Genomic DNA, 15,985 nt, shown 5'->3' with positions numbered 1-15,985 from the left:
AAGGCTCTTGTGAACCCTTCGGAGAAGAAACCACCTCAGAAGTCAATCCCACTTTCTCCTTTACACCTCGGTGAGGAGAGTTTCGGGGACTAAACCTACCAGGCCTATCAGAGGCGTTTGAGAGGTCTTGGAAGGAGGTTCAAATGATGTTGGAAGGGGAAGATCTACCCCTCTTTTTTGATCTTCTTGAAGAGAAAGCAGAAGAGGAACATTCACCATCGCTGGAAACAACCTCCTTTTTAGACTTCATCTTTTTGAGCCAGGTTAGAAGTCTTCTTCTCTGTCCCTCAGAGTTTTAGTAGAGCAGGTCCTGCAGATTTTACAGTCTGTAGCCTTGTGATCCGGGTATAAGCAGTACATGCAATCTGCATGCTTGTCATCTACATACAGACGCTTCTTAGAGCAGGTAGCACAAGGCTTTCTTTTCTTTATCCGACATCCTGAAGAAAATAGGTTTTCTAAAGATGTAGAAAGAAGAACTGAGCAGAGCTCAGAGGAGACTGCCCTAGCACAACGTGCGGTAGAAAATCTGAGGCTCTCTCGGGAAGGTTCTAAGGGGTGAGGCTCTTCTGATTGGTTGTTGCAAAATTTTTGGTCTCTTACAAAAAGAGGTGGATAAGCTACAAAATGAGATGTGGCCTAGGCCTAGTTTTCGCTTTTGTACTTACTGCTATGGTATTTTTTATTCACCGAGGCTCCCATTCCGACAACGGGGGAATGATACAAAGCATGGGAATCTATGAAAGTTCCAATACTGGGGCAATAGCTTTTTTCTTCATTAATTGGACTCTTTAATGCCCTTCTCTTGGAATATCCAACTCCCATTCATCTGTATTTATCTGTTGCCCATTTTTGAAGTATACCTACATCCTCCATCAGGCAGGCAGTTAATAGCTTTTTTTTTTTTTTTTAAGTCATTACCTTTTGCCTTTGCCCTCAAACCTTTAGGGTGGATTACCTTTCCTGTCTCTGCCTTGACCTGGTCTCGAACCTTATACTCTCTGTCTCAGCTCTCTGGCCCGTTGTCCATGCCAGTTGTATTATCCATATGTTGTATTTTGCCTATATGATCGAAAATAAGTCCTTGTTGGAAAAGGAATATGCTACTTACCAGTATGCATCTGTTCTTGGCATAGAGGGCTACTGAGTGCTACATTATGAATAGATCGCCATCTGGTGTTGGGCTCGGATGATTGCACTTGTTTTTCTCTTGGAGAAGTCTTTTGTAGTCACGAGGCTGGCGACTCCTCCCTTGGTTGATAGTGCGCATGGGCATCGGCTCCATCCTTAGATTGTTTTGCCATAGTAGGGTTAGATGGAGTAATATGATGGAATACAGAAAGAGATGCCCATGTAAGTGTATCAAAATAAGATAATGTTGGAACAGACACAGGTTTCCGGGGAGGCAGGGAGGGCATGTACCACTCTGCAGCCCTCTATGCCAAGAACAGATGCATACTGGTAAGTAGCATATTCCGTTCGAGGCATATGGGCTGCAGATGGTACATTATGAATAGATTACACAGCAGTTACCTGCCTAGCGGTGGTTGTGAAAAGTTGGCCTGATATATGATGCTCACTAGTTCTAGTGATCACCTTGTATCAGTCCAAACAACCCTTATGGTGATCGGTTGTAAGTCAACCTTATACACCAGCTATCCTAATGGTAGCATGGACAAAGCAGTCTTAGGCTAAACTTTTGGCATGTGAAGCCAGCTGTTTTACCACATATAACCACTTGAATATCAGATGAAAGGACACCACACAGGTTGTTATGAAAATAAACAATATATTTATTACTAACAAACACCTCTGAACTCTTTATAAGATCAGAGGGCTAAGCACATAACAATACTCTTCAGAAAAATACAGTAAGTCGCACAAATTACAATGGTGCCCTAGGGGCACGACAAACCATATACTAAGTAAATGGTATAAGGAGAACAATAGAAGAAATGAGGATGCCCAGAGACTGTAGAATCGCTGGGGCTACACTATCCTAACCTTAGGTAAGGAGCAGGAGGCCCACGGGACACGTGTGCAGTGTTGGAACACACACGCGGGTTCCAATGCAAAGTCAATGGGCATGAACAAATTACGAAAAAGGTAAGTAAAGACAGTTCCGACTGGTTGAGACTGAAACTACAGGATACCTGGACACTGGGAGAGTCAATCTAATTAATTAAAATTAATTAATTTTTAAGCTTGTAAAGCGCACTGCTACCCGTAGGTTTCCTGGCGCTGTACAACGCTGGGGAACCCGTCCTGGCTTTTCCCTGTGAGATGGTCCCTATTGGGCACCCCCAAGGTGAAACCAGGCATCCCCGGCGTTCATGGGGCCGTTTGTGGAGATTAAGCAAGCTATTGCCCAGAGTTGCTGAGTGGAACCCATGGTTAGAGTGGCACCGAAGGCGAGATTTATCGAGCCCGCTGACATTGGCCCAACACCCTGCCGTGTTGGGAATTGAACCCTGGTCCCGGGCCGACCTCTGCTTCTGGGTCTGCCGCCTCTAATCAGTGAGCCACACCACTCCACTAATCTACCTATGAGCACCGAAATGCTCTCATTACCTCACCCAAGGGCTGTGGGTGCATAGGTGTGAAAGTTTGTCGGGTTTCCGCGTTGAAGTCAATGGAGCCTTGAAGAAAGATGCTGCAGGCGACCAGGGGGAAGATGTCCGGAGTGATCCGAGGGTGGATCAAGGAAGATGGAGACCTGAAAGCAGAGGGGACAAACTTCACAGTCACTAGCCAGTGACCGGAGTGGAACCAGGAAGAAACCAGACGCTGTTGTCGCGATCAGGTGAAGAGGGGATGGTGGCCCCCTGTCCTTGGCATTTGCCCCACGCCTTCCTCCTCTGCCCGTAATTTGGGTGTTATCCTGGACACCACTCTTTCCCTTGAGAAACAGGTCAGCAGGACAGTCTCCACCTGCTGTGGTGCCCTCAGGATTCTAAGAAAAATCACACACTACCTCTCTCTAGAAGCCCGTAAACAGGTCGCAGTGGCTCTTATTGCCTCTAGGCTGGACTACTGCAAAGCACTTTATCTAGGCATTAACAACGGCTTGGTCCAACGCCTCCAGATTGTGCAAAATGCAGCGGCTCGGTTTGTCATGGATGCCCCGAAACACTCTTCGGGCTCGGCTATCAGGAAGAACCTGCATTGGCTTACCATGCAGGCTAGGATAAACTTTAAGGCCCTCTGCCTTACGCACTGTGCCTTGAATGGCACTGGGCCCGAAGACATTCGGTCACTGGTGTCCTTTTATGTCCCTGGTAGAGCACTTCGCTCCTCCAACAAAAATATGATCGTTGTCCCTAGAGTATCCACGGCCAGATGGGGCGGAAGGGCTTTCCGAGCTCTCGCCCCCAGACTTTGGAACTCCCTCCCTGAGGACCTTAAGGGTCTTGCTTCCCATGCCCTTTTTCGCAAAGCACTCAAGACCTGGCTCTTTCAGGAAGCTTACCAATAACCTGTTCCCAGTTCTCTTTTGACCAAACAGTAGTACCATCTTAAGCGCCTTGATGCCTTCGGGTTTAGTTGCGCTCTACAAATGTAATTTCATTTCATTTGCCTCCTTTGTTCACTATACTTTTCTGATGCTCGATTCCCACTCGTCCACGATGTCTCTCCCGTCAGCGATCTCTCATCCGTCGACGTGTAAGGTGAACCTAACCTGGTTCCCTCCATTATTTTCTCTATTATTTGATGTCGTCAGTGTTATTGTCGGCGACTCTTTACCCATCATCGACGGCTTAGGACTAGCCAACTTACTCAAATCACCTTTCTTCAATGATGCTTTGGCATCTGATAATGGGAATACATTAACTTTTTTTCTATGCATTTACTCTACAGGCTCATCATCTTTTACCTTGTGTTTCTTTCATTTGTCACCTGGGTGCTGTTAAGAGTTTGATATCTGATCTAAAACAGAGTCATGGGGAACTTTCTCCTACTAATATGTTATTTTACCTTTTTCCATTTATTTTTCTAAAATAGCCAGTGCCAGTCGCCTCATGATATTTCAGAGTTTTTGCAAAAAAAAAGTCTGACAAATACTACGCTCTACTGGGTTGTGCTCAGGGTTCAAGAGGTACCAACATTTTGTATGTGGGTCCTCCATATAAAATTTCTTTTTACCACATGATCTATAGATCTTAAATAAAGGCTTTGTAAGCGCCGCCTCTGCCATCACTTAAAATTCTTCTCTCTTTACAGACCTGTCAGAGTTCTTCACAAGGAACATGCAGTAGAAAATCTCACAGCATCAGCAGGGTTAACAGTTGGGAGTGGTGGGTTTTGATTGGCTGAAGTTTGGATCATAACTAGGATAGGTTAGATGAGGCTGCATTGAGCGTCAATGTCAAATGCCTATTTATGTGCTGCTGTTGGTAATGTTACCAGGCGGAAAGTTTCAAGCATGTGAATCTATGAAAGATCCAATGCTGGAGAACTCCCGGTCACCAAGCACCGGTCGTGACATTTGGTCACCTACCTATTCACAAACAAAAACAAGGCTCCAACCACATAGACAAAGTGTCAGTGAGAGAATGGTTAAAGGCAAGGAAGTGTTCAGAATCTAGTGCCTCAGCTGCCTTCAGGACCACCACAGCAAAAGAGGCACATTCTTCCGTCAGTGGCCCCAAGTGATGAATCAAGCTCTGTCTCAGGCAAGGTGTCAAGACCGCTGGCATTCTATAAATCAATGTGTAAGGCATCAGTATAGTGGTCATCAACATCTTGGGGTGCCTCCTGCTCCGGCACTGGATGAGTCAAAACCTAAGAGATAACAGAGTCTCTGCTGATAGTTTCAACATGGGAGAAACACTGGGTTCGAGTCAGGCTACATGACAACCAGTTGGGCTGAAGTAATTTTGTAGCATGACATCGGTCAGGCTCAAACTAAACTTGGTTCAGGGTCCAACAGTGGTGTCCGCACTGAATCTTCTTCCGGCACTGGTGTAGACCAGACCAATATGTATCTCGGGTAGAAGTTTGTATCCGAGATGGTTTGGCCCTGGTAATAGGTCCAGGGGGACAGACCGCACTGGGGATGGACCCGCTGGCAGTAACTAAATATGAGCCCCTGCGAGCTGGAAGCATATTGAAAATTTGCAGAATTGCCTCCCTGAATGTCTCAATTTGCTGTGTGAGTCAACAACGGCTTGATAAATTCAGGGCATGTCCAGAACACTTAAGAAATCTGTTCCTTGGCAGACTACATCAAAGGATGGTGACCAACATCACCATGCCCTGGCACCTTCTCTTTGACTAAAGGCAAATACTGTTTGGGTTTATGGCTGCACTTGCACTTTGAGGGTCAAGTTGAGTGTTTCCAGGAATGGCCTTGGGAGAGTCTGCAGTAACCTCGTGTCCAGCGACATACAGCTTTGCTTCACAGCCTCGGATTGCACTTAAGTGCACTTATCTTAAGAGTTGCGGCCAGATCTCGGACACCAAAGACACTTCGTGTGGGTTGTGACCATATGCTTCCAGCAGTCACAGCATGGTTTAAAACCGGTCATTTTGGAGGGGACATCCTTCCCTGTCAGACTAGTTGAACAGGTTTTAGAAGTAGTCAGAACACCAGCAAATATGGATCTTTAAATAACTATCAGCAGACACAGAGAAAGGAACTGTAGCCCATCCACAAAGGCAGAGCTTGTATGCAGCTTGACTCACTCACTTCCCGCACAGTATGTAACCATTGCAAAACAGCACAGCACCACCAAGCGGCAAGTGGGTGCACGTCTGTAAATAATTTCTAGATCCAGTCTTGGAACTGAGGAGTAGTCCAAGATGAGGAATTTATGATAATAGTATCTATCAAAATTGCCTGTTCCGACAGCAAGTCCAGTGTCAATCACCTGACTATATTTTAGAGTCTTTAGGCAAACATAAACACATTTCAATGTCTGGCATTATGGTCTGGATGCAGGCAGATTATAGAGGGTATGCCCGTCACCCTTTTACATTTTACTCAGCATATTTGACATATACCTTACCTGTCTTAGTGCACAGGTGAGATGTTAACGTTTTCTGCATTATCACCCCAACCAGGAGCAGGTGAACCTCTCCTTGTGGGATTGGCTGAGGAAAATGCTGTTTGCCATAGAGGCTTCCCTCGATTTAAGAACTCACTGGGGGTGAAGGCGTCAAGAGGGACTTGAGTCCCCAAGCACCACCCTCCTCCTTTCCCACAAAATGGAAAAGGTGGCTTCCACTTGAAAAGTAAAAAGTGGTTATGGACCCAGGGCTTACACACACAAAGAGGTAACATTTGCAAAGGGAAGACCGTTCCCTTTCCAATGGTGCCCTTCTTAAAATTCATCCTTTGAGACTGAAACTGTAGGTCAGGAATCCACTACCAAACAGGGAAGTTGTTTTGTCTTTCTTTATTTGGGGTGGAGATCTGGTAGGGGCCCCTCACCTAGTAAGGTCAACAGGAGTAGAAAAGCCAAATTCAAATTGGCAGCAGCCATTTTCCCTTCCGTAGTAGCTGATCGGACCCTAGAATTCCCTGATCAAGGAAGAGAAAATACCAGCTGCCATTCTGGATTTTGCTTCTCGGAGTTCAATAGCCAAAGCCTACTGCCCTTGGGAAACGGTGTGCACCAAATCCTCTGTCATGGGAATTTGTACTTATGAATTGTAATGTGGTTTTGGAAAGCTTTTGTAGCTTCAATATGGTTAGAGTAATTGGATTTCAGTTTGTCTTGATTTTTATCTTGCAAGGTGAATGTTTTTTTTTTTTTATCCTCACTTGAAAATTGTTTTTCTTCTATTTTGTGGCGCTGTCTCAGTAATTATTATTCAAAGAAGGGGAGGGTGATCAATCGATCAACGGGGCACTTATTACCACTTTAGAAAAGTGGAAGGTCCAGTATCAGCTCGTGCCCACAGCAAGTACCTGGGAACAAACTGGGTTGCAGAGCCGTTCCCGAGTGAAGAAATTATATGTATTTGGCGTGACCGGGGGTGTAAATTTAACACCCTTGGGCATCCATTTTGTTGGATATATTTGCCTCACACACCCAAATGGGTGTCATGCTTCATCATAGGCGTTGCTCCTCGTCGGGGAGGCGGTGCAATCCCCGACGGGCTCACCTCGAAGAGGGGCTCTTTAGCGGAGATCTTTTGATTCCAACTGCCTTATGGTGAAGTGCGGGTATGTGGGAAATAGGGCAGATAGCCTAAAGAGTGATTAAAATGTAGTAGAGAGTACCAAAGACACTCCTTTATTCTGGGGGTCTCCCGCTACGGTTAAAAACGTGAATCCAACTCACTGGGTATCACTATGTTAAGTACAGTGTCCCTAGATGAAATTGGCGAAGAGATTGGTCAACATGTTTCTCGCATCAGGAAATACCCCGCGATTCATCAGGACCTATCAGGTGTGAAGTTTCTAAAGTTTGCATTCATTCAACAACATGCTAGTGTCATGTGTGAAAATAACAAGTGTTGTGTGTCTTGGTTACCTCTGTAGTGTTATTCTATGCCTTTGGGTCAAGAATTCAATACTACATGAGTGTTCGGCGGTTTATGAACATCAGGGGAGAGCCTTCAGATGTGGCTCGCATTACCCGTGTCCCGTCAATGCGACCTACCTATAGCTGCCGAGCTCGAATACCACTGAGAGAAGACCTTAAATTCAAAGATGGCTTAGTGTTTTTTTTGTAATCTTTTGCACCCCACTGTCACTTGCACAGCATTGCAATTTCACTTTCTTCTCATGTCACACACATTCTCAATGCATAACCACTTCCACGAGTACGTCTGCATACTACTTCACACACAGTATTTGAGAATTATTTAGGTTAGGAAACTGATATGGCTTCTCGGATGATTGGTTGCTGTTTAGGCCTTATGTGAACTAATAGAGGAGAGCTTGGAGGCCAGTTCTAAAACTGGTCAGTGAATCTATGAAAAGGATCATGATCAGAATCATTTTAGTGATGGAATCCCATCAGACTACTACTTTTCCAATAATTTTGAATAAGATGGCCATGACACAGAGCAACATGTGTCACTGGAAGACACAGGCAGTATAGTCCAATCTGTAGTGCAGACAGGTATCGCGAAGATCACACGAATGTTCACTTGGCAGCACCCTACTAAATACCAGACGTTAATTCATCCTGTCACCTGGAGATTCTGGATATAATGTCAATACATGCATTATTTTGCAGACTGACCATGTCAAACTCTCTGTGAATGGCCTATCTCTTGAGGAAACTCAACAGCAGATTAATTTGCAAGCCGAACAGCTTACTAAAACCAGACCCACTGGAATTATACCTCAGGGTAGCCCAAAATAATGCAGCGCAGTTGCCTAACAAGTCAAGAAAAGGAAAATTATGCAGCATACTGTTGCAAATTGGTTTCATACTAATACTTCACTATTTTGTCATTTTTATACGTGGTAATGCTGTCGGGGCAAATATTTCACCTCCTTTGTACAAGTTTAACCAACAAATTCAGAGAAAAGAAACCAAAAGATTTACAGTTAACCTCTGCAAGGGTCATCCAACTGCTTGTGAACCCAAGCTGCTACGTGTTTAGCAACTTTTAATCAGTTTGAGCTAAAATGAAGAAGATTTTTGTTAAAATATGCAGATTATTCAGATGATAGATTATGAGGTAAAGGATGCAAATCGATAATTAAGCATAAAAAAAAAGCAGAATCACAATTTTATTGGCCCCAGCTAACATTTGTGGACTCCAGTTCACCTTGGAACTTGAGCATTTTGGGGGTCTTATACTGCTCGTGAGAATATCGTGCAAATCATTGGAGACTACTTGGTTTTCTCGTACTATTTGCACAACACCCAACTTCCCATTCATCATGCGTATGTCCGTATGTTTGCACTATAGAAATACTGCATATATACAACTCTGAGGCAATGCCCCAAGACCATCCAGTTTATGAAGGGTAGTTAAAAATTCAGCTAATCGTTGAACATTTCTCTGCCAAGTTACCCAGCATTTATACTCCAGGAAAGACACTCAAACAAATATATTTTTTAGCAAATATTTTTAAATCAAGAGGCAGCATTTTGAACAAATGATTGCTTCATGTAAAAGCAATCGCAAGCACGGTGGTCTGCTGGCCTCTGCAGATCACCATTTTTATGATGGTAGCGCTTGATAGTGGGTTGCAATTTGTAACCTACCTCCTTAATATTTAGGAGGTATGTCGTATTGCCACCGACTACGAATAAGGTTTTTGAAAACCACCCTATTAGTACATACGTCGTTTTGACAAGAGTCGAAGCGCAATCTGCAACCAAATTTACAGATTTTCTTTGTAATCTGCCCCTTACTCTCGCTCTGTTTGGAGTTTTCAAATGCAAGAGAGTGTGCAAGAAAGAATAAATACTGCAAAATCTGAATCACATGATGCTTTGGGTAATCACAAATTCCACTATTCCTAAACTCATTATCTTGAGTACATGTGAATAATACATAGGTTTCATTTAACCTCATATTCATTAAACAGATTTAACACAAATTACTTGATACAAGGTCGGCACACAATGAAAAATCATAAGCTGCAGCTCTGTTGATGATCTTGATATTGTGCAAATAACCCCCATGTATCCTTACTACCTTATAAGTGGCAGGAGCAATTGTGTATTACGTTTGTGAATCAGCCATCACGCCAAAAAGCAATTGGATGAAAACGTCATATCCTATTTTTATTTTATCATACTTTATCAGTTTTTTATTTCAATTATTAGTTTCTTTGGGAAAACCATTTACACAAATGACCACTTGCTGAACTCCTGATTTTTCCTACTTTAAAAAAAAGTATATACAACATGTCATAGTTCACCCAAGGTTTTCACACTTGGTTCCATCACAAACCGCAAGTAGGAAAACACTATACACAAATAAAAATAGGTAGCAAATGAACATACAACTTAGAACATTGCAAAAACAGGTAAAAATGATTCAACACCTCTACAGCTCCTAAAAGCTGGGAAGAGTGACCTTAGCACAGCAACTTTTTTATTGATGTCCCTTTTAGATTTTTTAAAAATCATGCGCTATCTAGTTCTTTTCAAATAATGATGTGCACAGTTGCACTGCCATTAAATACGAGTTAACTAGTGCACCTGGCTGACGTGGAACACTCAATCATAAGAAAAATTCAATGAAAACCCAGAGGCATTCCTAAACAAATGCACCAAAATAAAAAGCAGACCTATATACTTATTTATTAAATTGTACCATCCAAGTACCACGTTACTACTGTAATGATAGCGGACTACGAGGAGCTGAAAGAGCAGCCAACCTCTGAAATGGTAAATACAAGTGTTAAAGACAAATGTACAAAGTGATGCACAATGAAAATGGTACTATATTAAATGGAACAGTACTATAATTAGACTTATAATAACTACACGATACCACAAGCGTATACATGGGAAGATATGATAGATATTGGTTAGCACTTACATCTTCATTCCAGTCTTCTGCTGCATATTCTTCTATAGCATTTCTCCATGCACCTGTAGAATAAATTAACATTTAAAATAAGCATAATTTACATAATGTGATGCAATTTCTTAGCCATTACATGTTGGCTATTTCTGGCAAAAGGGTGGCTTTCTTTTTACTTAATTTCTGTGTGAAATCCTGAGCAGTTAAATATCACAAGTTTCCCATACAAAATAATCACTGAATGGAGCGAGTTATTCATGATCATTACATATATACATACAGCGATACACGTCACCAACATTATTTGATATATTTGTGCAATTATTAGCATAAAAAAATTAGACTCTGGAGGGGGCGTGGCTAGCTGTCTAAAATAGCGATCGCAACTCTGTAGAGCTCCAGACCCTCCGGGGGGGAACTGACTTAACCTATGCCGTCCCACGGACACTGCTAGCTTTGGGACACATACAGAAGAGCCGGAGCCCCCAGCATGGAGGAGTGTGTCCATCTGCTCAGACAGCGGCCCTACACTGCAGATACTGTCGAGGGCCTATCGACCGCTAGACCCGAACGGAGGCCGGGGCCTGGCAGGAAGCGAGTGAGGATCATCGTTGTATGGAAAAGGACTTGACGAAGACTAGTGCGGTGAGTGAGGGAGCCGCGAGATCCTGCGCCAACCCACATGCTCTGCCCCTGGGTCTGCGGCCTGCTGGGGCCCAGGGAACTACTATTACGCCACTGGAGGTGACGCAGGCCTACTCGGGGCCACGCCTGGGGAGAGGCCAGGGCCTGCAGTGGGACGCGGGCCCGTACACGGCACGGCCGTCCAAGAGTGCTGCGAAAGAGGGCCTTAACTGGGGATAACAGTGGCGGAGTCCCTCGCCTCGGCTCCCACGCTGCCTTTCATGCCGCAGAGAGTCAAGCGCGCCCCATAGGTGATTTTCGGAAGCCTGTAGCGGAGGGACATGCAGCCCGCAGACCGGGCCGCCTCCGGCGGGGCGCGCAACTGGAGAGGAGTAGTGACATGCCAGGAGGACCTACCGAGGAATGTAACAGTGACAGGTACTGAGACACGGTCCCATACCTATTCCTGCAATCTGGCCCTGAGCCTCGTGGGATGAGAGGTGCACCGGGGTGTACCCTGTGCTGACCGCAAGCTGACTGGGACTGGAGGGATACAGGATTGGCCTGAGTCCCCAAAGTAAATTAAAGGGCAGTTGCTGAGATCTCTCCTCCCATCTTCACCCGTAGTACAGAGCTACCTCACACAGGACCCTTGGCACTTATAACACCACCTTTTACCGGGATGCAGCCACGCAGGAAGCGTTCCCCTGTTGCAGACTGAGCCTACTCTGCACGTGGTGAGACACTACGTTCAGCGAAGAACGTACAGTGGGATCCCGCTGTGTTGTGCACAGTAACCATCATACAGGTGAGACCGCGCCATTGGGCATTGACCAGAGGACTCCCCTACCAACTTCAGGGCACCACTGTCCACTAGCGCTAGACCAAATAGCCCTGCCTGGAATTACACAGCAGGACACCGGCTAACCTACCCTTCACCCCACCGTCCATACTCATTCAGCGTGCGCAGAGAGACAATAAGGCTGCGCCATACCACTACCTGAGACATTACAGACACCCCCTTGGGCTCGACCACAGAGGCAGCTAGTACGGAGCCTGGTAGCAACGTTACATCATGGGCAGGGTTCGGGCGAAGACGCTGTAAGGACAACAAGGATCTGACCCCTCTCCTACCATGACAGACCACACTAGTCAGCTCTCCTCGCCTGGGGCAGCATCTACTGGACACGCAGCGGGACCACCTGATAAACTGGACCTCATTCTTAAGGAGATCCGAGACTCTAGAACGGCGCTGGGACTAACGCTACTAAGGGCAGACCACAATAAGCTGGCTGACACGGTCAAGGGCCACGGCCAATCTATCACAGATCTCACCCCCCAGAGTGGTGGACCACTCGTCCACCTTGCAACATCTCCAGCAGCAGATGACAACACTCATGGACCGGGTGGAGGATGCGGAGGGCACAAATAGACGCAATAATATCCGCGTCATTGAACTGACGGAACGTTCTGAAGGGAGTAAGGCAGCAGACTTCATGGAGACATGGTTCAAAGTCCATGCGGCATCTGTGGGGCTTTCTCCGTACTTTTGCGAGGAACGGTCCCATAGAAAATTACACATGAAACTTCCCTGATTTAGACAAGAAGGGATTCAGCTTCTGACAACCGCATAAACATGACAACTTTGATCCCTCAGATAAAAGAGTATCTCTAGAGTCGTGTGAAAACAATAGACAGCTATTTCACTCAGTCAATCGATCATGCTTAATTTCACCAGAGTGCAGAGAAATAGAGAGACGGGCGTTTTCAATAAAAGGTGTTATTTTATTGAGCAGTCTTCTTTCTCATGCAAGAGAAATGAATTGCCACAATTGCAATACTTATCATAAAGTAAAGTGCGTACAGTAAAAGTAGTATTATGAAATAATACTGTAAAAGCATTGATACGGTTTCATAGCCATATGATACTTTAAAATGGATAAAATGTATACATGCATAAAAACATTGACTAACAAACTCAACTTGTGTTTCTAGATACGCCTACCCCAGTGTACCTGACCTAAGCCTAATACGTGGGAAGGAGTAAGTGAGTTTGCAGTTTTTAAGTTAAGTTACGTTTTGCCAAGTATCGGAATCAAGAATTCTCTCCAAGGTTTTAATCAGCTCCGTACCTTAGTTCTAGAATGAAGGAGGTCTTGTATCTCGCCTCTCAGGACTCGATCTCCCAGCAACCCGCGAGGGTGACTCGGGAACACCGGAGCTGGATTTTCTCGGCGTGAGAAAAGGCAGCTTCTCCAGCGCGTCAAAGGGGAGGGGCGGCATCCTTGGCTCTCGCATCAGCTGGGCTCCGGATAAGTAGATAGCCGCTCTGCTCCACACCACCGTGTGTTTGCTTAAGGCAACGTTGGTATATTTATACCTGAAAGGTGCTGGGTTTGACGCAAGGTTGGACATAAGACGTCACTAAGAACTAACAGTTCTTTCTGGACTCCAGGAACTCTTGTGCAAATCAAAACAAGAGCGGGGGGTGGGATTCCCGGGCTGCTGGAGGCTTGGTTTGTTTGAAGAACGCGTTGTACTTTCTAGGAGTCTATGGAAGTAGCCTTGCCGTGCTTTGGCCTGCCTGGGCTATTACTAAATATGGATATGATTCTTATGCTTTATAAGAAACAAGTTACTTACCTGTAACTTTAGTTCTCCAGTATTGGTAACTTTCATAGATTCCCATTGCTTGTATCATTCCCCGTCGTCGGAATGGGAGCCTCGGTAATAATATATATATATATATATACCTAGGTAAATACACCCTAATAGGTGTAAAAAAGGTAAAAAATTAGGCCTAGGCCTCATTATCTTTTGCAGCCTATTGCTGTCATTATGTAAAAGGACCCAAAGTCCCCTTAGCAACCAATCAGATCAGCCTCACCCTGTAGAACCTTCCTGAGAAAGCTCAGAGCCTTAGATTTTCGTAGCCGTTGCTTTGCCACATAATCACCTAGCCCTAAAGTGAGCTTTCCCAGGGGAGGCGGGTGGGCGCATGGGAATCTATGAAAGTTACCAATACTGGAGAACTAAAGTTACAGGTAAGTAACTTGTTTCTTACTCCAGTATTGGAACTTTCATAGATTCCCATTGCTTGTATCAGAGTAGATAGCAGTTAGCATACCTCAAACATTTCGTGCACAGTATAGAATCATTATAAGCTAATGACATCACAGATTATAACAACTATAAAGCAGTAACAAAGCATAATAAACGAAATGTTTGAAAAAACAGGAGGAGGGAAGAGAGGAAAGCTCACCTCTTATTGGAAGAGATTTCTCAGGACTGCCTGTCCTACAGCCGAATCCTCCTTTGCAGCCGCCTCCAGGCAGTAATGTCTCGTGAAGGAGTGCGTACTGCTCCAGGTGGCTGCTTTGCAAATGTCCTTTATGGATACTCCAGCAAACAGCGCCGCTGATGCTGAGACCGACCTTGTGGAATGTGCCTTCACCTGTCCTTGTAAAGGTTTGCCTGCCGCCTGGTGGCAGAAACGGATCGCACTAGTTATCCATCTAGATATCCCTTGTTTTGACAAAGGAAATCCTTTCCTTGGGGCTCCGAAAGCCACAAACAGTTGGGGTGTCTTTCGAAATCCAGCTGTGCGTTGTAGATAGCATTTCAAACATCTCTGAACGTCCAGAGAATGAAGTGTCCTCTCAGCCTGGGTTGAAGGCCGAGGAAAAAAAGATTTCAAAATCACTGGCTCGTTAAGATGAAAGTCCGTCGGTACCTTCGGAATGAACTTGGGGTTCATCCGTAGGATAACTATCATTCTTGAACTGTAAGAAGGGTTCTTTGATGGTTAAAGCCTGAAGCTCTCCTACTCTCCTTGCAGAGGTGAGTGCCAAAAGAAGCGCCACTTTCCATGATAGGAACTTCAGGTTCGCTTTGTGTACTGGCTCAAATGGCGGTCTCATTAGCTGGGCCAGGACCACATTCAAGTACCACACCGGAGGTGGGGGCCTAACTGGCGGGAAAACTCTAAACAGTCCTTTCAAGAATTGTTTGATTACTCTCGCTGATAATAGAGAAGGACCCGATCTTGTTCTCCTATACCTGGAAATAGCTGCCAAGTGGACCTTGATAGAAGCATGAGCCAGACCTGCTTGTGCCAATGAAAGAATATAAGGTAAGAGTTGATGCGGAGCGGACGAGAAAGGATGTACTTTTTCCCTCTGACACCACAAATGGAACCTCTTCCATTTCGCTCTATATGTCTTATTAGTGCTAGGGGCTCGTGCCTGTGCCAAGATGGTCCTTTATTCTTCTGGGATGTTTAAATCCTTAAACTCTCTGTATTCAGGAGCCAAGCCGCCAACTGAAGCGAGCTCGGGTTCGGGTGAAGAACCTGGCCGTTGTACATAGAGAGAAGTGTCAGTTTGGGTTGCAGATGAATGGGCGGTGTCTCTGATAGAAGAAGCAGCTCCGTGTACCAAAACTGGCGAGCCCAGGCAGGCGCTATTAGTATCATCCTGCACCTGTCCATCTTGAGTTTCTTGAGGACTCGAGGAATTAGGGGAAATGGCGGAAAGGCGTAAACAAACGCGCCTGACCAGGACATCGAAAGGGCATTCCCCAGTGACCCTCGATGGTGTTCCCTGCTTGCGTAACACCGGCATTTCTTGTTCCCCGGTGTTGCAAACAGGTCGATCGCTGGGGTCCCCCAACGGGAGAAGATGTCCTTGATCACTGCGTCCTCCAATTCCCACTCGTGCGAGACTGCTCTCAGGCGGCTCAGCGTATCTGCCTTCGTGTTGCACACTCCTGGAAGGTGTTCTGCTACGAGTGTGATGTTCTGCGCTATCGCCCATTCCCACAGTATTTGGGCTTCCTGTGAAAGCAGTGGCGATCTTGTGCCTCCCTGCTTGTTGACGTAATGCATTGCGGTGGTGTTGTCCGTCCGCACCAG

The 15,985-nt window shown here is 45.3% G+C and overlaps 1 protein-coding gene across 4 annotated transcripts in view; it reads right to left on the bottom strand.

Annotated features, from left to right (window-relative positions):
* UBAP2 (ubiquitin associated protein 2) overlaps window positions 1-15,985 on the bottom strand; it is a 1,436,418-nt gene that overhangs the window by 1,060,190 nt on the left and 360,243 nt on the right. For all 4 annotated transcript variants that reach the window (XM_086960301.1, XM_086960303.1, XM_086960302.1 and 1 more), the window contains exon 9: window positions 10,465-10,517. In XM_086960301.1, the coding sequence (XP_086816427.1) occupies window positions 10,465-10,517 (53 nt within the window). The remainder of the gene's footprint in view (window positions 1-10,464; window positions 10,518-15,985) is intronic.

This window comes from Lissotriton vulgaris, chromosome 3_1, assembly GCF_964263255.1.
Source record: "Lissotriton vulgaris chromosome 3_1, aLisVul1.2, whole genome shotgun sequence".
NCBI classification, from domain to species: domain Eukaryota; kingdom Metazoa; phylum Chordata; class Amphibia; order Caudata; family Salamandridae; genus Lissotriton; species Lissotriton vulgaris.
The sequence above is the reverse complement of the archived record's forward strand: the minus strand, read 5'-3'. Positions and strand labels throughout refer to the sequence as shown.